Source organism: Bombus impatiens, unplaced genomic scaffold (assembly GCF_000188095.3).
Source record: "Bombus impatiens unplaced genomic scaffold, BIMP_2.2 scf_0154, whole genome shotgun sequence".
Lineage (NCBI taxonomy): Eukaryota > Metazoa > Arthropoda > Insecta > Hymenoptera > Apidae > Bombus > Bombus impatiens.
Window position 1 is genome coordinate 11,533 of NT_176573.1, and position 26,095 is coordinate 37,627.

The window sequence follows — 26,095 nt, forward strand, 5'->3', positions numbered from 1 at the left end:
CCTTTTCTACCTACATATTTTAAATGATCCAAATTATTATTTTCTTGTGTTAGCCATTATATAGGACCAGGAAACTCGGTTAGATCACATATTTTAGACGTTCCACGCAATAATTGCAATAATTCTTCGCTGCACAAAATTCCAGGGAATAATAATCAGAATTTATTTCGCGTATGTACAAAATTCTATTTTACCGAATATAGGAATATAATGTGTTACATATGTATGTTTGGATTTCGTTGTTTGCGGTTCGCGTACATAACTTAATAAATATTTTTCTAATTCGTATTTTAACGTTTCTATGCAATTACATTTATACACGCTAGTAATTATATAGATCCGTTACACGGTATTTGACTTTGAAGATACATATCCTAGAAGAAACAATGAAACACGAGTAATGAATATAATGATCTAACTACTCCGACGAAAAAGAAGTAACAACGTCGATTACTGAGAATTATATTTTCTAGATTGTCAGAAAGAGATTGTGACAACAGGATACGCATTCCAACTAAATGACCGCGCATATCTACTTATTTACTTACAATTAAACTAAAGGAGGGAAAAAAATGTCGACGTGAACGATGGAGGACAAAACGCGAAGGTTGCGCAGCAGAAAAGCCTCTTTTCAATCGAATGTAATTATCTTGTCTATCGTATAAAAAAGCATACCGAAGGTACCATGGAACGAGTTTTTCCTGTTTTTACATTCGAAATACGCAGCACCTTGATACACCAAAATTTAAATGCTGCTTTAAATTGATACGAGGGCGTCGAGTATCTTAGTTGCAAGGGAAGGTCATAGCGAAATTGCCGGTCACAAGCAAATTCTCTCTGATAAACTAGACTGTAATTAACAGGAGAAAGCAACAAATGCGTATTACGTATTTATAAAGATATAGAAACTGAAAAATTTTGATCGCCAATATATAAACTATATTAGTATTGTCACGTTGCCATTAAACAAACTGACTGAAATTCGAATCTATCTTATTACGATTATCTTATTTCGTTACGTTTAAAAGGTTTACGAAAATGGTATTATAGTTTGTTTACTGTTTTAAATATCATTGTTCTTTTTAACGCTGTTGTCTATTATCACAATAGCAATTCGAGCATTATTACATCGATAATGTTCATAACACGATATAATATATAAAAACATAGTTGCAAAAAATTATTGTAATTGTCATTCGAAAATTGAAATAAACAAGAGTCGCGTAAATACACAGCTGCTAATTATAAAACTATGGCGAGTTTATTATACGTACAGTATGTCTACTTTAAATGGATGCACCCTATCATTTCTCTAGCTATTGAGAAAATATTATTGAACATTATTGAATTCGTTGTGAAATACGTAATAAAGTGACATCAATATTATAATACATAACAAATCGCGTTAATATTCAAATCATTGGAAATAAGAATTTCAAAAATTCACGTATTCCAAACAACTTTTACGTAAAACATTTTTTTCGCTCTTTCGATGGTGTGTATACGTTTAAGTAGGACATACTATACTTATATTAGTTACATGTATCGCTAAACCGGGCTGTGATATTATTCACATAATTCAGATGACCAAAGGACACCCTTTTTTCATAATTATTTCTGATTTGTTTATAATTTACAGCCAATATAGTACATAATATATGTGTTAATATGCATCTGTTCCTTCTCATATTACTTTTTGCTATCCTTTCCTTATTAATTAGTTGCCTTGATCTTACACTGCTGATAGATGTTCGATAGATCATTAAATTAGTAACAAAAATTGTATTAAATACGATATCACTAGACTGTGAATGTTTATGCAAATACGTATTTCTATAAACACTACTGAAAACATGGAACTTGAAGATTTTTATGACGAGCAGCACTTTATTTTCGGTACCTTGTACGTACAATATCTTTCTGTGTGTTATGTGCGTTCTGTACATTTTTGCATCTTGAAATTTCTCATAAATGCATAAACATCCGTAATTTATCACTGATAAGTATTATTTTACAATAAATGAAGATAGATAACAATAAACAACTAATAATATAACAAATTTTCCCTAATTCGCATTACCAAAAAGTATTGCAGGAAAATAATGATATCTATTCTAATTTATAATCTATTATATCTGTTTATTTAATTCTTTATATAACTTAATCCTAATAATCCGACAAAGAAAGGGAGAAACGCTCCTCAGTAGGAAGGGAATAGTAGAAATTCCTCCAATAGTTTCTAGTACTATATTCATAAATAAGGCGGATTTTCTTAGCGACGAAATGTAATAATCGTCAATTAAACATATATGTTATGCTTAATTTAATAAATGTGGCGGAGTTTTATCCTATCGAAACGACGGCGTTGTTGAAACCTGCTTAAAGCAAAAGGATGATAGTTTCTCTTGCCGCAATTCAATTTCATTTCGAAGACAATATCAATCTGCGTACAGTGTTCTAGCTTTCTTTGTAATCGCAGTTGAATCACAAGTTCGATCGTGACAGTGTAAGAGACTCTTGCTCGTAAAAAGTCATGTTAATTTCGACTGTTAGATGAGGAAAATTTGCTCGGAACCGGGTCGCATCTACAGACGCAGCAGGAAGGGAAGAGGAACCAGTCCATGAAGATACCTTTGCAATCGTTGTCGGGGTCGTACGCAAGTAGTCGGTGCCACTTATACTTTTGTTCGCAACCGCAATCACCAGTACAGCGGTTTGTCTGAGTTTTCCTGCAAGAGGAAAGTTTTTGAAGAAAAGTTCCGATTTCACGTAAAGTCGCGTATGAAAGCACACTTACGAGCAAACTTCTTGGTGAATGGCCTGCTCGAAATGTTGTGTGTTCACAATGGCACGAATTTTTCCAGCGCTGTTGCTGGCCCAATAAGGAGTTACAATTTCCACCTTCGATTCGCATGCATCGACTCTGAAAAATATTCGGCTGTTTAATACTTAATGTTACCACGTTTTTATTTGTCGTGGTAATTTTCTTTTCTATCTACAACGATAGTATTAGTGTTGTTTTCGTGCTAATATTTCTCATTTGTCCTGTAATTGTAAATAATAGAAAAATGTTACGTAAATATAAATTGTTTGGAGCTTTATTAAAAAGTTATAAGAAAAATGCAAACTATAGAGAGACAATCACATAATTACTCCTTGTTGATACACAATTTTAAAATGTCCTCTGTTCCCGCCAATGGATACAAGAATGTAGATGGTAAAACATGTAATTTACCAGTCGACAGTGAGTCAACATTAATTTTTGGATAAACTTTTTCATGTTCTAAGTTGTACATCCGAAAAGGTGCAGTGGTATAAGCAAGCTATAAATCTTTTTCTTTTGTCGTGTTCTGTTATAATTTTATAACGAAGCTTAAAACGACCTATTTTGTATAATATTTATTTCTTGCTTATGCACGTAGGATATACTGATAAATTTTGGCCAGAAAAGAAGTGGAACTTCCTATAAGTAAAAAACTGCATCGATAGAAGGAAAAAGAAATCAATTCGAATTATTATCTTATGGAATAGTGATATCTTGTCATTAGCGATTTTTAGTGGATCTATCAACTCAAGCTCTCGAAGAAAGTACCTGCCACTGTCATTTCGATTCTTTCCAGGAGATTGTCGGGGATTTCTGGTCTTTCTGATATTAGCAAAAAATGAGTCACCATCAGCCTCCATTTCCGGATCCAGTTCGTCACGAAAACTAGGTCCACCATCGGGGATATCATGTTTTGTAGCTTCTCTACTTTTTCGTCTCCTACGTGTCCGATGACTGGGTTCTCTTGTCGGAGAACCGTATCCTGAACTCATTTCGAAGTCACCGTACATTCTCTTCATTAACGCCTTATTTTCGTCAATAAAACGTTCTATCCGTTCTCTAAAAAGTATTTTATTAAAAGTAGTTTTAAATTTCATTATCTTATGAACACCTATGAAAAATTCTCAATGCGAGAAATATGTTGCATGAAACGAAACGTAATTGTATAGGAAATCTAATATAATTCTTCGTAACAAAGTTCAGGGTGTGGAAAAAATAGTTGTAAACCAGATCCATGAATATTATTACTTTTAATTGAAGCATTGAAAGCATGACATGAAATGGACGAAGATACATTTTTTTTGAATCTGTGTTTATAGCGATCATTTATTCCAATAAGCTGTATTAATTGTATAAACATGTAAGAACTCGATTTGTCTGCATCAAACACAGATAATATAACGAAATCAACTGTTGCGCTGGATATTTTGTGATCACATTTATTGTAGACAACGAATCAGCTTGTTGAATCGAAGTTAGTCCACTTTTAATCTAGCCAACTCTCATACCACGTTGAGTGCACTCGTTCTCGTCCGATCACGAAAGTTAAGCAACGTAGGGCACGGATAGTACTTAGATGGGTGACCGCTTGGGAACTCCGTGTGGTGTTGGCTTTTTTTTTCGGGAGGGAGGGGTGTATCGCTCACACCGGTTCCGGGCCCCTTTCGCTCGCAGCCGGGACGGTCATCGTGGAGGTTTTAGTCGGTTGGAGTCCGGCACTACCACGCCGCTTTTCCCCAAAAGCGGCCTGGTGTCCGTGCGGATTTCCTCCACGTTAATAAAAAAAAAAGTCCACTTTTGCTCTCAATGCTTCAATTATAGTACGACTCATTGTCAGCCAAGCTTTTTCTTTCAGTTTTGAAGTGGCTTCTACAAAAATTTTAATTTTCCTACAGAAAAATCGATAATTAGTAAACAAAGTTGTTTTTGAAGATTTGAAGATATCTGTAAAATGCCTTGCTTCTACTATTTCTAATTGTATTGCTAATAATGTTATATGTAATATTATGAACTAATTACGTTAAATACTACTTTTGCAGTATCACGTTAAATGTTACTACGAAATATTGAATATTATATGCGATGACATATGATATTGCAAACGAGTATGAATCTTCTTTTATTTTACATCCAACTCTAACTACGTCGTTTATGTCATAACAAATACCTATTAGTTACATGCTAAATACGTGTCAGGTAATATAATAAGATAATAACGTAAACGTAAAATATTACTACGTTGTTGTTACAGGTATTACATTGGATATGTGTTTCCGGCAGTTGGACAGAACAGCTGATGATATTTTTTAATACACGGTACACCACGTACCAAATCTCCCCTCAATTCGACTCCCAGAGCAACGGAAAGTGCGGTCCAAAGAATCTATAACAAAAATATAATATGTCTTAAATTCGCAATATTTTATTCTTTAATTTGTTGTCAACTACATAAACATCGCAAATCTCGTTATTCGTTGCTACAAATATGAGAAAATGATCAATTATTTCTTGTATACAGTTCTCGAGTTTCCATGTTCTACATCTATTATAACTTAAAGTATATTAATTTTTCCATTTCTAAAAAACATCACGCAAGTACAAACCTCTATTGCACAACTAAACAGGCGCGGCTAGTTCGAAGATTATTTAATGTCGATTAAACTTATGTTGTATATTTACTTAATAATTACAGTAAATAGGTATACGGCTCGAGAAAGATTGTTCTAAAAAGTTGGAGCAGTATAATATTAGTCGATATAATAGAAGATGCAATTTCGATATGAACGTAATGACTCGTACGTTACGTGATACGATGCGATTTACTTCGTCGCGAAAGATTTCCAAATAAAATATAGAAAATACTGCGATAGAATATATAAAATTCTTGTAGTTCTCAAAACAGAAATTCAAGATACGAGCGGAGAAATACTAAATAGTTAGGACATAAACGAGTGACGGAGATATGCGCATAAAATGATCGACATCAAACAACCACGCCTCGTGTGAGTCTAGGGCGTGTTTGACCATTTCGATCGTCGTACACGCTCGCATTGTAGACACGAGCCAAACGAACCACCCTTTGGTCGTTTCTATTTCTATTCAATCAAGGTTCGTATCAAAGAAATGTGAAACGACGTCTTCAATCAGAGAATATTTGCTAACACCTGCGCAATAACGATACGAGGTACGACATGTACATATTTTGTAAATTGTATAGTATGTGGCCTACGCGTCCTCGTACTACATGCTTTGTAGAATAAGGATGGTAAAGATATACGGAAAATACACTTCGGTAATGTCATGGAAACACCTACGATCAACCGCAAGGACGTCTTCATCGAGAAAACAATTGTCTCGGCGCGACAAATGTTGACTTGAAATAAAATAATCGAAATATGCATACGAAGATCGCAGGACGAAGATACAGGATCTGATCGAATAAAAGCGGACACTATGCGATTCTTTGTGGATAAGGTATGGTATCTGAATGTGGTAAAAGTGAAATTTAATATTTAATAATATCTAACTTTATACCTATATCGCTGCACAACGTTTAACTTATACAAAATCAAAATTCTCATTTACTTCTGTGCATTTTGGTGTATTTTGGAGTTTATCTATGGTCCACACAAATAAACTTATATATGAAAATCGATATATGAAAAAAACATTTTAATCTATATTTAAATTAATTGAACATACAAATATACACACACATACTATATCATTCATAAATATCCGGATATTTTGACCGATATGTAGTAATAATATTTGAATACTTTTAAAAGATATTGATGTGTACATTATCGTACACTGTACATTGATGTGTGCACATACGGTATATACATCGTGTTCCAAAACAATACCAAAAATTGTATCATTCTACTCTATGAATAGAATTAAAGGAACAGTGTTATTACATAGAAACTGAAGTTGTGAAAATAGCTATATATCAGCGATGTTTATCAGATCTGTATATTCTAACTATGTCTACGCTTTAAATTCATTGAAAGCTTCTATTTTCGTCTTACATTCAAAGGGAAGATATGTGTAGTTGTAACAGTTGGGCTTAAAAATTTTGTTCTCTGTTTATGAAGAAATCTGAGAAAAAAAGAATAGCAGCTAGTTACTTATACTTCCGTTTAAAAGGATGAGAACACTTGTTTAGTATGATGAAAATGGTACTTGAAGTGCATTGTGACGAGTAAAGAATGTATCCGATGAAAGTCATTTCAAGCCTTCAAAAGTAATAGAGAATTTTTTAAAGGCAATATAAAAATGATACAAAACTAATAATTTGCTAATAATTGGATTGAATATATTTTGTAGTGAATACTAAATTACGAATTGCTTCAACATCGATATATCCTCGATTTGAATTATTTAACTATTTTAAGTATTGTAAATTTTACATAAACGCGCGTACATTCACGATCAACGCCACGAATGATTATAATTATAGAATTGCTGATTTGTACCGGAAATCGGGTCCGTTAATGATTATCGTCCTACACTCACGGCTCCGTTGAAGAATCAGTAGGCGTCATTCAGTGACTCGAGTCAGTCTGGAACGTTGTATGTATGAGGAAAGTATGAGCAACGTGATACATTGCCCGCCAGAAATGAATCACGCCGTGTTTCTACGTCAGTGAATTGCAATCTCTCACACGAATTGAATTAAAAAATTAAGTTACATGTGATAAGCAAACAGATAAAATAACACTTATGGTACATATTGATTTATAGCTCTATTATTTCACTGTACTCGTCTTGCAATTTTTTAATGAGTTAGATTAATAGTTAAGTGGTATGTAGATGGTAATTCTGAATATGAAAGTACTTTAATATGAGTTAAGAAATCGAAAAGAAAAAGTCGTATAAGCTCGTAGAGGTATTAGGATATTAAATTCAATTAAATTCTAATGATCTGTTCTTATCGGGACAATACGATAGCACATTCTTAAATTTCTATAATCTTTTGTGATAAATTATTTTCATATAAATATTATTTATTTTATATCTACGATATTCACAAAACTGACTAGTTTTAAATTACCATTTTGTACTGTATACGATTTTGATATGAGTAAATGAAACATATGCTAAGCTCGACTTTCTGTCTAAGGAAGAAATATAACATCTATGCGTATGTTTTAATTATTGGATTATAAAATAATTTAGTCTACTATACTGAAGAAAATTATATAACATAGAGATCTGTAATTGCTGAAAGGAGGAAATAAACGTAAAAGTGATTTGATAAAAAAAAAATGAAAAAATATTTTTAGATCTCTGTGCCATCTAATATTTTCTTGCTCACATATAATAGATTTTAAATTGTTTGTATGTATTTCGAATCTTATTTGTACGAAACAATATATGAAATAGAAATCTGCGTAAAGAAAATAATTATTTATTACATTTGTTACTACCAAATAAATGTTTCCCACTAATAACACTTTACAAAAGAAGCCAATTTTTATGCTTACATATTAATGTTCTGTTTTCTGTATTCAAAATGCAACGCAAGCAACGAAATAAAATAAATTCGACAGAATGAAAATATTGTCAAAGCGAAACTTTCTCCATTAATTTTATTTGTTTACTTGTGTGTTTAATATACATGCAATTTATGAATACTCTGTGTGTGTGTGTGTGTGTGTGTGTGTGTGTGTGTGTGTGTGTGTCGCAGGGAATATAAAATATTAAAATGTAATAATATTAAATACAATTAGTTGAAAAAAGAAAGAAAATGAATTTTGCATACTTCTGAATGCAAATCCAAGATTTTGCAATATAAATTTATTGGCAATAACTATGCGAGTTAATGATAAAAAAGTTGGTTTCATTTAACGTGAGATTATATGTATAATATATAATGCAAATTTTTATTCCTATTAGCTTGTAACATAATATGAAAAATGCAATTTTTATTAACATTATATTACAAAAGTGCTTTAAATCATTTATTTATCTTAATGAACATGTAATCATGATGAAATCTGAATATCACATGTCGGTTGCGTAAGGACAGTTATAAAACTGAATGACTTACTCAATTTAAGTAAGATATGTTGATTTTATGGCATACTATAATAAAACATTTATTTATTTAATGTACCATCAGTCTCTTGAAAAATTTCCAAACATTGCCAATGTTTAGAAAATTCTCTCATATAACGTTGTTTTATTCATGTAGCTGGGTTTTTTACAAACATTAAGTATAAAATTTAAATATTTATATTTTATATTTGTTCATCACGATACTCTTTGCTCTACGCCAACCTCATGATTCCACTAACAAACCAACAATATCTCTAAATAATAATAAAAATAAGCAAAAATCCTACTACACACTTTTAATCATATGTACATTTCACATGTTCGTATGTACACGTATTTATACATACAATGTTGAACATAATTATAAATTTACCACTTTTTTGAACTATTCATTATTCCGTAGGAATGTACGAAATTAATGAGGGATGAATGTTGTATTAAATTCAATTTTATATTATTTACGTAAATAATGAATTAGAATGTCTAGTAAAAAATGCTGTTCATTATTTACACAAAAATTGCTTGTGAAACGACAAATGAATTTGTATTGTTCACTTATAGAAAACAATGCCATTTTTAAGTAATTGCAATAAAATAGTTCATAAAGTTCTTAAGTTACTACTTAATAACGGATAATCTGTTAAAAAGTTTTCGTTTTCGTATTGCTAATAAACTTTAGTTTCTCTTTTTAGCACGATTGTAACTTGTGTAGTTTTTGAAGGTATATTTGAGAGGTCTGAACTGCCTGTCTATTCTACTTAGAAAAGCGGAGCAGTTAAATAAAGGCTTGAAATGGACAGTTGCCAGTCACATCTCGTAATGTGGATAAATATTGACAATACGCTATTGTCAACCGACTAACGACTAAATGAATAAAATTTGTGCTAATTCAACATTTGAGTTAGTCGATTTTACTATTCGGCTCAATCTCACCGCTCGCTTTCTACATCGAAAAATACCATATTTTAAATTGTAATGCAGAAACATTTTCACACTTTCGTCGCTTTTAAACAATTCTATCATTTGACTAAACGATCTCTAGCAATTTCTATTAATTACGTAGCAAATTTTGTTGCGTGTTAAAAGGAACAAAGGAACAACAGCGAAGAGAAAAGCAACATAATTCCAACGTGAAAAAAGATACTACATATTTGCAGTGTTAGTAGAAATTTCTTGCTTTGCGTTGGCGTGAACAAACACAAAGACTGTCACGTAAATACTTGGGTATAGTACATATAAACATACCGCTGCGAATATATCGCCGCGAAATATTCGTCGTTGTCATAGATATGTGTACTTCGCATTAGCGCGAAGGCTGCTGTAAGGTTTCGACAGCATCATAGATCCTATGATCAATTTATAAGGCACTTAAAATTTAGGAAAAAGGTAAGACAAAGAATTCCGGTTAGTCATACTATAAGGAATGTACAAAATGAATATTATTATTTAAAGATTATTTTACTGTTAAGAAAAAACAACACAGATGCGTATTTTATGCGTCATTATTATTTAACGCATTAAATTATATCTGTGTGAAACATTGTTTGCTTAAAAGTTTACTTTAAAGCATCGAAATACATATTTATACCTAGATAGTCTTTCATATATTTTTAGTCTACGTATAAAAAATATGCATATAATAAATTAGTTTATTGTACCGCTTACGAATGTTTGAAAAACGTATAAGATGACCAATACGCGGAGAAACTTCACCATCACGTCTGGTAAGTCTTTTTCTATAAAAAAAATATTTTATACAATAAATATGAATAGATTCAACTTCATTATCGAGATAAGGCGATATACATCGAAGTATTAATGTAGACAAATTTAAATATTTTTGGTACGATGGTACAAATAAGAAGAAATCCCCACGCTTCAACACATCAAATATACTCAAGAATACCACAGTCGTACGAAGTAACGTATTTTCACGTACAGATTTTCCGCAAATGTGCGATATATATTAGCAGACATTCGTTTCATCGGATCTCATTTCTTTAAGGACTATCTCACAGGAGTATCTCAAACAGATCTTCTGCAACATTGGTTATCCTTGTGCTTAGATAGCGCGTCATTAGAAATACAACATCGTTTATGGACGAGCACGATGATCCACCTGACTGTGTTACCAGAGACGTAACACTATTGCTCAATGAGACTTTTGCTGATCGATAGATTGGAAGAGTCAGATAGAGATAGACTGTGACACGACCTCCACATTAATTTGACTTATCCTCCTCAGATTCTTCTCTTTGGAGCTACGAAGTCGAGAACATGTCTAATCGAAAAGCTTGATACACGCAAACAGTTAAGAGAAAAGATCGATGAAGCTATTAACGTTAACCTCCTGACACTCAATGGACATGGTTGATAAAAGCACATCTACTTGTTGTACAGAGACACACGAGCTTATTTTAAACAATATGTGCAAATATCACTGCAATGTTGTACCGTCAACGAGCAATTTCAAATGAATAAATAATAAATGCAAGTTGTCAATCTTAATATAGGTTCATCGGTACTAATTATAATATTTCGTCATTCGAATGAAGACATTTATATTGGACAAGTGATGAAGCAAATACTAGAAACACGTTCTAAGTTTAATCGCATTAATTTTGAGTCGATTGAACGATTTCTGTCATTAACACAAATCGGTAGCTATTCGTATTTCGAAATGCTGCCGGTCACTAATTTCAATTTCGCTTGCTACTTCGTAAGTCAGAAATACTTCAATATGACAAACTCGATGATAATTTTACTTTATATAAATCGCATACTAAAAGATAACGCAAAATTGCACAATTCGAGTAGCTGATTTAGTTTCTTTTTATTTTACAGTTTTTCTTTTACAATTTTACAGTTACTATAAATGTGAATAGCCGTTCAAAGAGGGGACAACAAATTACGCGGCTTTAAATAAAATAAATAATAATAATAAATTACACACATCTTACTGCTATATTATTTAATGGATAATATAATAGCTACGTCTATTCTATATATCTATATATCTATCTATAATATTGTACCTATATACACAAAAAATTTGTATAAGTAACAAATTCGTAAATAAGGTCGCGCAATTAAATTATAGTCCCGCTTTCGCTAAAAAAAGGAAGAAAACATTTAAGTAGATACAAGCTAGCGGAACCGTATGTAAAAAAGCATTTACCAATGATTAAAAGTAAACCTGAACAATATTTATGTCAGTCATAGTTGCAAACAAGGAACTTAATTTCGGTGTTAAATTTATCTTCAATAACTACATATCTCACTCATGAACCGCATATCTGAGCTAAATCCGTCAATTTACTTTTATGAAGTGGAATACCTTAATTACGGCGACTGACAAAAACAGCCCGCACGAAGTCGTAAAGTCGTAAAACGACGCAAGAATCACGTGGAACTGTGGAATGAGCGTGGAAGGTTAAACATATTTCTTTTTAACTTTCAGTGATCAGACCGAGGACATCGACCAGAACGCTTCCGAACTGTAATACGAGCTGCGAGTCGTTACAGCGTTACATCGTTATATCGCTACGTTTCACAATCGATGATCACGAATCGATTTTAACACGTTTATGCGAAGCAAAAAAACAAAATAAAGAAAGAAGAAAAGAGACATCGTATTGACATTTATTGCGTGTTATTACGATTAATTATATATCACGAGATTCGAGTGTAATAAACGATCAACTTGTAATTGAGCATTATCTTCTCTTAATCTTCTAAATACTGGATGCATTACAGAATTGCTCCACGTACTATGTAGGCTAAATGTTAGTACCTCTGCAAGGCCAAAGCGTAATAGCGGACAGCATAACAGAGAAGCATAAACTTGGCGTAAAGGACGATTGTATTAGCTTATACTTCGTTATAAATAATAAGATTGATTATAGAGAATAATATGAAGGAAAAACTGGTCAAAATGCCATTGTAATAATTTATGGAAACTAGTAAAAGGATGACTTTGTACACTGCAGTGACTTTGTATTCAATCATATTTCATATAATTCTATATTTCATATGTCATATAAACCGTATTCGGTTAACAAGGAGTGGAGTAACAACGATTTTGCAATTACTACGTTCATTACTTTAAGTAAAAGAGACTACTGTTTGAAAATGGCTGAAGATTAATGTTTGTTACAGATAAAAAGCTATTAACTACTAACAGAGCGCGGTTAACGTGGATATAGAGAAATATTTGTATCTTCCGTCATATAAGAGTCATGCTCGATTTTAATTTCGAATAGACTGGAAAAACCGGATTGCCAGCTCGACATTTTTTCCCAATATCCAACAATGGAGATCTGAGATTTATCATTAGATTGTTCCGTTCTATCTCTATACGACAGATATTTGTTGGTGAATCGTTGCCTAGAAAATTTCATTCGCGCACGTAATAATCATTTTTATTAATAATTCCTAATGATCTGAAAACAAAATTTGTTTTCTTTTTATGTCATACACTATTAACTATTCTTAAGTAAGATTAATGTAAGTCGTCTTTTCAGATCGCAATTATATAGACGAGATAGTATATATCTTTACATAATTAGAAATTTTTAAATAAAATGTTCAATTCTCGATAAAACTATTAAATAATACAACAAGCATTTAATGACGCCTTAGGATGTAACATTAAATTTAGAAATCGGAAAGCTTGTAAATTCAAATTTCATCTACTGCGTGTTGTGTAGTAGTGTTATCTTAGTAATAGTATTGATTTTATCTAGTAGTCTAAAGTAATTTCATATTGATTTCGTATATAAAAGTTTCAAGCAATTTCACAAGAAGAATAAATTTATCCAAAGGCATGGTAATAGATAACGTAAAATTACCGTTTGTCTTTCGCAAGTAAATATGTAATGATAAATTGGTTTGTCGATTTAAACAAATTAACAAGAAACGGAACGTCGGGTCAAGGGGTTACTGTTTCAATGCCAGTACATCGATTGACCTTAAAGTTGGTGTCGCACCAGGGAATTCTTTGCACGGTGCGCAATTTTGCAGAAATGTACGACCACACAACTAAAAGGAGATACGTGCAAAACAGCTGAGCAGGTGTAAGCGAAGTACATGCACTCGACCGAACGTACATTTGCGAGATTCTAGGGAAGATATTTGGGGTCATGGGTGCTTCCAAGAAAATGTCACGCCAGTGATATAGACTTTGAATGTTCCTGTAGCCACGGCCGCGTTCGATCACCTTTCAAACGATCCTCGAACACGAGCCACGGTTTTTCAAGTACGAGTCTTGGACTGCGACGTTCTCAAGGAACAAATTGTACAAAGAACTGCCAGCAGAGATCATGGTAAACATTTCTGAATTAATAAACTGCAAACGCTTTGTCGTTATTTAATAAATCCATCGTCTTCCTGACGGAACGATCTTTTCATTGTAAAGAACGATTTTGAGTTTTAATTATGGATAATCCATTGTTTGAATCGTTTCGTCTAGGTGTAATTAAAAGTTTAAATTACTTTTGAAACGTTTCGAGTAACAGTTAGTGAGCTGCTGACGAGCCAGATATTTGAAATTTATGAAAAGCGCGTTAGTCACGAAGGTTGAGACAAACGTGCGACCTAATTCTGAGATCGCGATTATCTAACAAATTTGTTGAAAGTTGTGTCTGAGCTTGACGAAATCTACTTATATATTCCATACTCGTAATTCGTGCGTGAACAGCTCAGTATACTTTCTACTCACAACGAATTCTTCCGCTCAACAGCCTATGAGTCACACCATACCATTGTCACTCGGCATTCGTAAGAATCGCATGAACGAAATGATATTAAAACAGTCGGCGTCTCGTAACGTTTAATGATTATACGTTGTAATTTATAATTATATTTTATACGGTTTCAACTTAAACAAAGCTATTTATCTGTACAGAAAGATATAATCATTGTAAATATATTCTTAATCATATAAAGAGTAATTAAATACCAAATAATCAAAGAACGATAAAGAAGACGTTTGAACAATCAGTAAAAACTGAAAACCAACTACATCATCGTTATATTTGTGACAAATACTTTTAGAAAAAGTTGAAAGCAACTATATATAAGCAACTATAGTAAGAAAAATGCAAACACGCTTTGTCCTATAAAATTTTGGAAATCAAAATACAAATGAGAATTGAACAATACACGAAAGACGCTGCCTTGTTATTCCTTCACGAAATAATATCATTTTCATCATTAACAGGCTTCAGGTGTCGAGAGTCATTTGTACTCCGCACTTATACATATTTCAGTCACATATTTTGGTTTCTACAAAAATAATGATTCGTGTTTTATGCTTTGTACTTGAACAATTACATGAAGAATTAGTTTTTTATTCAATTTGGTCTGACGAAGGAAATTTTAAGCTATCCTGGATCAAAAGAACAAAATAATGGTTGATTGAGAAAATCAAACGCGTTTCGTCCAGTACTTATTACTAATAATCTTATAGATAATTGTAAAATAAAAATTAGATAATTAAAAACATTAGTAGTATCACATTTAAAGATGTATTCCTAATCAGTAAGTAATCAATTGTTCATCAGTCAATGCTTGTAAAGAATCATACGGTCAAATAGTATTATATAATTGAGCTTACTTTACGATGAATTTTTGACCCTTTATAGTTCTTTATTAAAGCACTTTCGGATATGAATTTAGTTGAACTCGTTTCATCCATAATATTTGGTACTATATCAACTTGGTGTCAATCCTTTTCAAACTGAATGACTGTATTGTAGTTCGTAAGTTGGACAAATTACTCTATAGATTATATTGTAATATATCACGCTGCATAAACACATACACGTAACACACATTATCAAAAAATTTGCAGTGAAAAAGAACATGCAGTGTTATGTAAAAGAACACAAGATGAATTGTGAATTTTTTATAAGGGAAAGATATTTTAAAGTAACGCTACGTTTATCTCTCTTTTAGTCGCTACACATTCTCTGTTCATATTAACTTGAAATACTTTTTTGATAAATTGCTACGAATACTTTAAACACAATGAACTTCATATACAATTAAATAGTATGACATAATGTACGAATTACATTTCGACGATATACTTCGTATTTTTACGACTGTTTCGATTCAGATTTTCGCTTACACCTTAATTTATCTTTTATCGAAACCTACGTGTATGCAGTTCGTACATTCGAAATTAAAGTATATCATGTTTCAAAGCTCCGTCTAAAGCTGTAAAATGACATTGTTTCATTAACCGAGGAAAGTTCACGGGGAATTTTAAGGAGCATTTACAAAAACAAAATTAAAGAGGAGAAAGCCAAATTACACACGACCTCATTAGCGTCATGTCTGTAACGCCGGAGATTTTTTGTAAGAAACTTTTACAGGTGTCAGTAACAAGACGTCATTCAAGTCATCGTAACATATAATATTGTAAATAATTCAACAGAGATCATATAAATATTTTGAAAGATTAATTATCGAATGTCCTTATACTTGTTCTACTTGGCAACAGAGTTGCTAAGTGAAGGTCTCTCATTCTCCAGAGACGTTTTTAAAGCGTTGCATGCAAAATGATTATATGCCATGATGTTGTTTTCAAACTTACCGGTATCTGTACAAATGTACCATTGTTTAGTTGAGGATACGAATACAGTGGCACTACGGGGACCGAACCATTCTTTAAAAAGATTGGACCTTGAATGGGTGTGACGTGAGCGTCCCTTGGTATCTCTGGGTCTTTGTCATCGTAGTAATCGTCGAAGTCGTCATCATAGTCTAAAACAGCGTGAATCGAAGTTTTTGTACCAGGTCCACTTTCACCGTTAACTCTCGTATACCTTTAACAAAATAAACAAAAATTGAACAACAAAATACTTGGCACTTTCATCGGATTATAATTATAAATTACGATATAAGAAGTAAATTTGATGTGCAATTTTAACACATTAGCGGGTTCGACGAATCTTTCAGAGATCCTTATGATATATATATATATATATCTATATATGTGTGTGTGTATATGAAAAAATATTACGTAAGCGAGAAAAGTTATTGAGTTGTATACGAAATAAAATATAAGAAAATGTAAAAGTATGAAAAGAAGAGTGAAAATTACAAAAGAATGCAAGCTTAATGCCGGTAAAAAAGATTAAAAGGCTAGCAGGAATGCGTACTTTCCGCGCTTACCGAGTTGAAAAAACGAACTATAAATGACGTCCTTTTACGATAATTGTTATTAAGTTTGACAAAAAATTGTGCTCCATATTTAATAATACATATCTGGAGTAACGCAGGATGAAAGAAGCTATATCGTATGTACGGATCGATGACATAATTGACCGGACGAGGGAACGACAGTGACGGGCGAGCACACGAGTCAGATATTCGTCAGAAATTCATTAGGAATGCATGGCAAGCAACAAGAGAGCATTCAGCTGATCGTTACATAAATAATTACGAGAGCAATTAAGGTTGCTATACGAAATATAGCTTTCGCTGGTTCGGCAACAAAAGATGCTTTAAAACGAAAATATTGGTGTACTCCGCTACATAGCACATTGAGTTTAATTATACGTATTGACATCTAATTAATTGACGGAAAAATATGAAATTCAAAAGAACGGAATTATACGTCACCGTGTAATATAATCGATTTAATTAATTTTCTTTTAATTATGATTCCCTTAACGTACACCGAAATTTCTACATTTTTGTTAAATTAAAATTCCATCAACTGGCGACCGCGTGTTCACACCACTTTTTCCCCTTTTTGTTTCGAAATTTAAGAAATCGTTGACCACATACACTCACACCGACAACGAAGAGTGTAGATAATAACTTAATAACGGTAAAGTTAAACGAAAAATCACCAAATACGAGAGATTACAATTAAATCGATTAAACGAAATGTATATAATAAAATATTATGAATCCTGCGAAGTTACCCATTAGGTCTATCAGGATAGCTCTCCTGTTCTGGCATTCTCGATGTTCGAAAATTGTCTTGATCCCTCTCTACCGAAACTCGTTGCTGTTGTTGCGACAGTGACGGAGGAGGTCTCATTTGTTGCTGCTGTTGCCGTGGTTGCGTTCTTCGAAAATCTTGATTGTAATTCGCATATCGACTGTCCTGTGTCGATGAAAAAGACGAATCTTCGACGAACGTGTTTGTATTTCTTTGTCGGTTAACGGTCGACTGACGTTGTCTTTGTTGTTGTTGCTGTTGCTGCTGCTGCTGATAAGCAGCGGGTGGTATATACGGTTCGTTTTGGAAAGGTTCTTGGTCATTAAAATTTGGAGCGGGCGCAGGCGGAAGTACGGCATTCAAACGAAGGTTGTTCACTGTCGACTGTCCTCCGTTTTGTCCACCGTAGAAAAATGGAGTAGGCGTTGCCGACTGATACGGCAAGGTAAAGTTGACCAGTGACATTTTTACTTTTATTCTTCAAACAAACAAAGAAACTCTCTCAATCGCTTTGAAACAATCTTCCAGCTCTTATTTAATTCGACAGTTTGTTCGGATTCTTTTTATTTCTGTAACATGTTACCGAAACTGAAAACGCGATTTAAAGTCGAATACGTATATTATTGTTACTTTTTAACAGCTGATGTACAAACACTATAATAGGTATTCATTTATATAGAGTGAGCCATATTTCTATAATACTACGATACTAAAATATTAAACGTTAAAAGTAATGCACAAATGTGCAGAATTTTCGATAATAAAATTATATAATATTTGCAGAAAATCAAATTCGAGAAAGAAGTGTACAAAAATATGATTAAAGTTTCAAGGTCAAAATAATAAAATTATTTATTCAAATGTATATTCAATATATCTTAACTTACCGTAGAATCAGGACGACACTTTAGAAGGAAATACAAAGTCACGTCCTTCGATTGTGAATTTTCAGTTTTACACTTTCAGCTTTGATGATCGTGATTTTGATCGTGTACAAAATCACGTCTCATTACCATAAACTTCATGATCAACCAGGAACGAAGAATTTCGTGATTACTGTTCAAGATCTCAAATGAATTGTACGTTAAATATTTCAGCGATCGATTTCATCGAAATTCAGCTATAATCTTTCCTTAAAAGTGTTATATCACCTTCGAAAAATTGCTTTAAACACGCTTCAATTTCACTGACATTTTTAACGTTATCCTACGTTTTATGAAATCAGACAACATAATCGATACTTGAAATATAGGTTGATCATTCGCAACTTGAAATGTTAAAATTTTTCTAGATAACGCGATTAAGATTATTCGGCGAAGATTAATGGCTTCTTCCTTCCTCTTTTTTCTCACGTGATGCTTGTGTTGCCGCGAGATCGACCTGAAATGACAAAGAAATATCAATATTTGGCGAATGTATCGCTCACCGAAGCGTGAACCATTATCAAGCGTAAGTCCACAATTTTACATGCAGGGAATAAATAAATGTATTGTGTAACATTTCATTGAAAGTACCACTGGTAAACGTACACTTATGATTTCTACCTTTAAATTGTTTAAGGAAAATATAAAGCATAATGGTGAAAAATTGTTTCAAGCGTAAGAAAGATTGAAACACAGCATGATCATTAGCGAAGGACAAGAAAACGGAATGGTCATGGAAATCAAGCTGGATGGAAAAATATAACAATTTCGTAACAGAATGTTTTTTTATGAAAAATATTATAAATATCAATTATGGAAATATGTAGGTTAACGATACAAAGAATTACTTATTTGCCTTGCTCACGATGCTTTATTAGACATGCCACTTTAACGACAGTGACAAAATTATGCTATAACAAAAGCTATAAAAATTATATTTTTCGAACAACTTTTTAGAATTCACTCAAAGAAATCGGTTGCATACAAATATGTGTATTTTGCACGTATTACAAAGTCGTCTTTAATTAATTGATATCAATAATATTCTTTCATTGCGTGTGTTAATAATTTGTAAAGAATTAGTAAAGAAAGAGGAATATTTATATATTGATAGAAAATATGCAAGATAGAAATAAAATGATACCTAATAATAGCGATTATTAATGTTTTCTTAGTTGTTACTATACGACAAAGAAATTTAATATACAGGAGGGTTGGTAACTGGTGGTACAAGCGGAAAGAGGGTGATTCTACGCAAAAAAAGAAGTCGAAAATATAGAATAAAATTTTTTTTTTTTAATTTTTCCATCGAGACAACGATCTACAGTGAGATCCGTAATAATGTACTGTACGCGTACCGAGCAAAAATTCAAAATTGATTTTCTCGAAAACAAAGCCTCAAACGAAAAATTTTTATTCTATATTTTCGACTTCTTTTTTCGCGTAGAATCACCCCCTTTCCGCTTGTACCACCAGTTACTAACCACCCTGTATATACGTATAATATAATATATTATAATTAATATTTAATATATAGTATAAACAGGATATATACTGTTTTCAATAGATATTTTATTACATATAATATTTTATAGATATTACACAATATAATATAATATAATAATATAACATAATGGGTATTTTAATATATCCAAATTTTTAATATATCATAATCATAATTTTCAAATATCGACGTATCACGATCTTAAATTAGCATATACCGCGGTAGAAACAACTCAAAGTACTCAAATTACCTGAGGTGAGACCTATCTAATGAATAGGTTACGCAGCGTTACTCATAATACGACAAATCTCAAAAGACAATGTAGTCATGGATATTGCGTACAAACCGCGTGCCTTTCTAATTGGCTTGCAATGAACGACATTGTGTTTTGAAGTATCTAGACTTTTAATAATTTAGACTATTTCTTCGAAGGAAATAGCGTTGCTACAAACGTCATTGTGTGAAGCATTTGAGAAATTTGAGTAATTACAAGTTTAATCCCAAACTGTAAATTTCATAGAGAATACACAAACATACGCGATCTTTTATCCCGTTAATCCAAATATAGAGTAGAATTAAAATATTATTTTAATCGATAATCAATTATACGTGAATTGTGGCATGGTAAATACACAGATGCTGATCCAAGATAATGTCAGTGTTAGTACCTCTATATATCTTAATAACATTATATATTAAATATAACTTTAGCGAAATATAAAATAGAAATAATATATCATTGGAATAAAAATAATCGCTAATGACCATAGTAGCTGATACGACTTTAAGTAAAATAAATAACTGTATAGCGATGATACTTGTCGAGAAGTAACGTGATGAGACAAATGATATTTATGACGTACAATTAGCAGTATCAATTTATAAAACCTCAATGTCCTAATCTGATAATAATATGTCATATCACGACGTTGGAATTACGTCAATACACCTATCCATAATAACAAGTCACTTTCATTCCCTTCCATTAATCACGATTTATGGTTCAATGGACAAGAGAGTGAGTCTACGCGAAAACAAGTCGAAATAAGTCGAAAATGTGGGATACAATTTTCTTATGAAACGCTTCGTCCTTGAGAAAATTGAGTTTGAGAATTTGTTAAGTGTGTACATGTACGTAAATTTGGTTAATATCCAACTGCATGTATAATGTGTAAATAATCAATAGATAGAAAATAAATCACATTTTTTCTTTCAAGATCTCGTTTACGAATAAATGAAGTTTGATCGTGTCTAGATAAGAATTAAATCGGTACTTAGTCTCTTCTTTTCTAATTCCATTTTCTCAAAAATGGAATTTCGAGCAAATATCTGGTCGCCCACTTCTGCGTGATATACATATTGTATATATATATTAAACAGTACCGAGAAAATTTATTTCAAGGTAATCGAACGAGTTTCGTGTAATATGGTTAAAAATATGAATATGAATAGGAAATATGTTGTAAATGTAAGATTTTTATGTTGACATAGTACAAGCGTAAAGTAATAAGAAAAGAGTTACTACAAACCATTACTTAGTAGCGATAAAGAAAATATGTCAATTTTTTATTGAAAATTTCATAAGGGAAACATTAATTATCGAACAATAAAAGAATGCCATAAAAATTAATTTATTAGTATAATATTTCTATCAGGAACTTCAAGTGCATTCACTTTAATTGACTTACTTGACATTTACTTTACTTTCGCGTTGCATGAAATAATGTCATAAAAATTAATTGATATATATATATAATATTTATATTCGGAACTTCAAGTGCATTTACTTTAATCGACTTGCTTGACATTTACTTTACTTTCGCGTTATATTTACTTGATCCCATACGCAACATCAGTCGCTTTATTTTATTATACGAGACATAAAACCATACTTCGTAAGCAGGATCGTAGTATTTTAAGCTAGGCTATCCAAGTTCATGGAAACTTAAAAACACGTTCACCTATTTGCTTCTGAAAGTATCTCGACAATTTGTTTTTAACATTCGGAGAACTACGATTGTATCCTTGATTCTAAGACCCCCCTTATTCTACTTGAACAGACATTCGCTAAAATTATGTCATTGAACGATATCATTGCAAATAAAAATTTCCTGCCAACGTTTTTTCTCGCAATAAGTTTTACATAAATCTGAGTTCGCTTTACTTATACTTTTTCATTTGAATTGTTTAACGCGTTCTATCTTATAAACTGTGTTTTTTTTTTTATAAACATGTGTACTTACATACATATGTTACACCTTTCCAGTAATGTACCCAGTAATGTATAAATAATGATAATGATTATATGTATATATTAACTTGTTTACTATAATAATATACGTAAATAAAATATAAATTATAAGTTATGTTATATTTATAGTTCACTCAGGAAACGTATGCTTATTGCACTTCGTGATATCTATATATAATAAAATGAATTATTTACGAATACATAAATGTTCATATATTATATATTTATATGCACGGTATATAAAAAAGATAAATTTCATTTATATAAGGTAATACAATTTTTTACATCATATTTCATTCATTTATGGAAAGCATCTTAACATTAAAATAACCACATTATACGTTATAATGTAAGGCACATATATATTACACATATTAGCACAAAATTAAAAAATTACATTTACTGTACAATTAAATATATTATTTACCAGATATATATGTATTCGCTAAAGTTATATCACAAGTTCTTACAACAAAAAAAAGAAAAGAAAAGAAAAATGGCTAAAGACAAAACGTTAAAGCGCGTGTTCATAATTTACAAATGTTGCTAACGATGAATTAAAAGAATAATCGAGGCAAGTAGTAGATGCAATAAACGCACGAACGATAAATCTGAAATGTACTTTCAAAGCACGTGTTTTATTTGAAATAATCTTAACTAGTCGTGAAAATGAATAAAATGCGATGATAACATTTGTATATCCGTTTAAAAATATATATGTATACTTCAAATGACAGTCAGTGTCGTCTAATATCTTTATGAAAGAAAATTATGCGAACGCGTCGGCGTATGCGTGGCCACGCAATTGTTCATACGAGAATGGGATTCGCGCGCGTGTACCACGTGTCTTCCGAAGATGCCTGTGAGATGCGAAAGCGATAATGACTCCGTTGATTTACCGGGGAACCGATAAAATTCGACCATAGTCGAACAAGTTTGACCGTCCGTCACTTTCGCTCATCGAATCGCTTTCTTCGAAATCGAGTATGTAAACTGTGCTTTCACCTAAAAATAAATCGTGCTCCCACTGTCCGGTTTGTTAAAACGGATTGCTTTGCTTTCCTTTTCGTTCTTATACACTTATTAAATTCAACCTATCAATTTCATTATCGTTTTCAAGGTACTATTCTCTTTTATTGTGTTAGCGATTAATTAAATAAAAGACACTAGTATGGTACATCCTCTGTTAATGATAGTTTCCGATGTGATTACAAAAATGCTAGTTTTTTCGAAGCGGAATGCTTTTGGGCTGTTGCTAATCTGAAATATTCGATGATTCAAGGGTATACGATTTAGTCTGAAACGTGGATTAGAACCTGTTCACGATGTCTGTAAATATTTCTCGTTAACTTGCTTTGTATTAGAAACGAGGGGTTCGCAGGATAAACGTATAAGATACGTATGATAAAATTTGTAATTCGTGAGAACAGTGAGTGAAATTGAACTTTAACTCTTTGTTTCTTTCTGTTGAACTTAAAGTTGAACAGAAACATATGTATGCTCCTACATGTTGAGATGCAGTACCTTGACATACGTGGCCGTAGAAACATAAAAGTGCGTGAGAAATTTTTCTAAATAAACAGAAATATCGAGCATCGCTTCGAGTATGTCTCGTTTTCACATCGAGCACCTGGAATACCGCTACATTATGAGGTTAATTCGACGCTAAAAATTATGTTTACCCAACATATCGATTATCTTATTCGGCACTGTCGAAGAAGCTTTTTAATCGTAAGTGGCAGATCGACATCACCGAGATACATTGTTACGAAAAATTCGACGGTCAACTTACCGGATTCAGTGATGCGTTTTAGATTCTCGTGGAGCTCGACAAACTTAAAACGGAAACACGGCCAACACGTATCGAAACAAAAATCTCATCCGTTGCTTTCACTTTTGGTAATCGATCGATTTTCGGGCGAAAAGCAGGAGCTGAAAGCGAACGAGAGAGAAACGAAAAACGGAAGTACGTGACACGGTAAAACGCGATTGATTAACCGGTGGAATCGGGCAGGAAGAAATCCGTGGAAATGCATTCGCAGAGGACGAAACACGTGCTTGCTCGTGCGCGAAACACGAGCAGCTCGTCGAAATCGCCGAGAGGCGTGCGTGACACCGCGCGAAACGCTACGTTGGCGAGCGACAACTGAAAGAGAAGCGTTTTAACTTTAACCAACTCTACAGAGAATGGGGATAAAGAGAGGTGTCCCTCGATCATGAAGAGTAGCGCGGCCTGTAAGTTCTCTCTCACTTTCCGTTCCTTGATGTCCCTCTCTTCTGTCTCGTTGCTCCCTACCTTCGATTTCGAGCGTTGCTTCACCTTCTCGCAGGAAGATCGTTTAATAGAGCATCTGTTTGTTTTCTTTCTCATCGTTTTCTATAAATTCGTCGATGTTCAAAAACGATTGCTTTCTTTTTAGTCCGCGCAGTTCAACCGCATGTACTATATAGGCATTCATATATACTTTGCATATCAATGCTATGTGCATTCAAATATCAAATCTAAAAAGCAAAGCAAATTTTTCGCTCTTTTACTTTTATTTTCTATTCCGTGATACTAATCTTTCGCATCTCATGAAATCACTTTTAGCATTTCGTATGTTTTATATCGACTATATCTTTCTTCCTTTATCTTTTATATTTTATATTTCTAATCAGCAAATTTTACTCTTTACGTTTTCTCTTATCTCTGCCTGCAGATCGTTCATCATTTATTCGGTAAGGGTCGAGTTGGATAGAGAGAAAAAAGAAGAGAATTTCTCACAAAAAGAACTTTTTCTTATGTACTATCCGCGTTCTTGTTCTTGCAGCATAAATAAAGCATTCGAATCAGGGCCGTAAACGCGGCGCGACGAGACGGTTTAACGTAATCGGTCTGTTTAAACTGTTTAAAGGCATCGTTTCCTTTCCCATTATATATATGTATAACGACTCTCTTACTTGCATCTAATCTCGCAATTCGGTCTCACGGATCGTTGCGGCTACGCAACACGAGCAAAGATTCACGCCGTTCGACGTTCGGGCGCCAGATGAAAACGAAAAAGAAGAAAGAAAGCCAGAGGGGAAGGAAGGTATCACGAGGTTGAACTGTATGGCAACGAGCAGTTATTACAACCCTATCACGCGTCTACCATCGTTTCAACCGTCTTTTTTCATTCGCGTGTTTCTTCTCTGTCGAGGGACATTTTTATCGCGTTCTCGAGGTGCCTTCTCCTCTCGAATCCTTTAGATGCATCGCGCTCCAGAACCTTTCATTTCTTTGCACATAGAACGGTATAACTGTATCGGAATCTGCAACGGGCCCACCTACGTTCACCTTCTGTGTTCCGAGATACTGTACGTGTCTATCCACGGATGCTAAATGCTCGTCCCTAGTTTCAAAGAACGCGTTCCATTATTTGCGGTTACTAACTTGAACAGGTAAAGCGAATACATGTTCAAGGAAATGTACATATCTTCGGTTTCAATCGTCTCAAGGCTCTTTCTTTCCATGGTATTTCCGCTCAGTTGCAATGGATACAGGTAGCTCGAAAGGGAATTATCAATAATAATTAATGCCGTAGAATCTTCC

At 32.8% G+C, this 26,095-nt stretch overlaps 1 protein-coding gene and 1 non-coding gene across 2 annotated transcripts; one reads left to right on the plus strand and one right to left on the minus strand.

The window, feature by feature from the left end:
- Positions 1 to 139: 139 nt before the first annotated feature.
- LOC100747881 (protein spaetzle 3) lies at positions 140 to 24,946 on the minus strand. The gene is made up of 8 exons (XM_003487417.4): positions 24,317 to 24,946; positions 18,734 to 19,226; positions 17,827 to 18,324; positions 16,488 to 16,719; positions 5,083 to 5,207; positions 3,593 to 3,883; positions 2,798 to 2,923; positions 140 to 2,729 (listed from the first exon to the last, which is right to left on the minus strand). Exons 3-8 carry the CDS (start codon positions 18,309 to 18,311, stop codon positions 2,537 to 2,539), a joined length of 1,452 nt encoding a protein of 483 aa, XP_003487465.1. The 5' UTR covers positions 18,312 to 18,324; positions 18,734 to 19,226; positions 24,317 to 24,946; the 3' UTR covers positions 140 to 2,536.
- LOC112212385 lies at positions 4,319 to 4,437 on the plus strand. The gene has a single exon (XR_002946197.1). It is a non-coding gene; the product is annotated as a 5S ribosomal RNA (ribosomal RNA).
- Positions 24,947 to 26,095: the final 1,149 nt, after the last annotated feature.

Bases quoted from the DNA above. Each gene is read 5' to 3' on its own strand.
- LOC100747881 (XM_003487417.4), bottom strand. From the start codon at position 18,311: ATGTCACTGGTCAACTTTACCTTGCCGTATCAGTCGGCAACGCCTACT. The intron at 3,884-5,082 runs GTAATACCTGTA...AATACTTTTTAG, and splicing joins GCCGGAAACACATATCCAAT to AGAACGGATAGAACGTTTTA. The intron at 2,924-3,592 runs GTACTTTCTTCG...AATATTTTTCAG, and splicing joins AATCGAAATGACAGTGGCAG to AGTCGATGCATGCGAATCGA.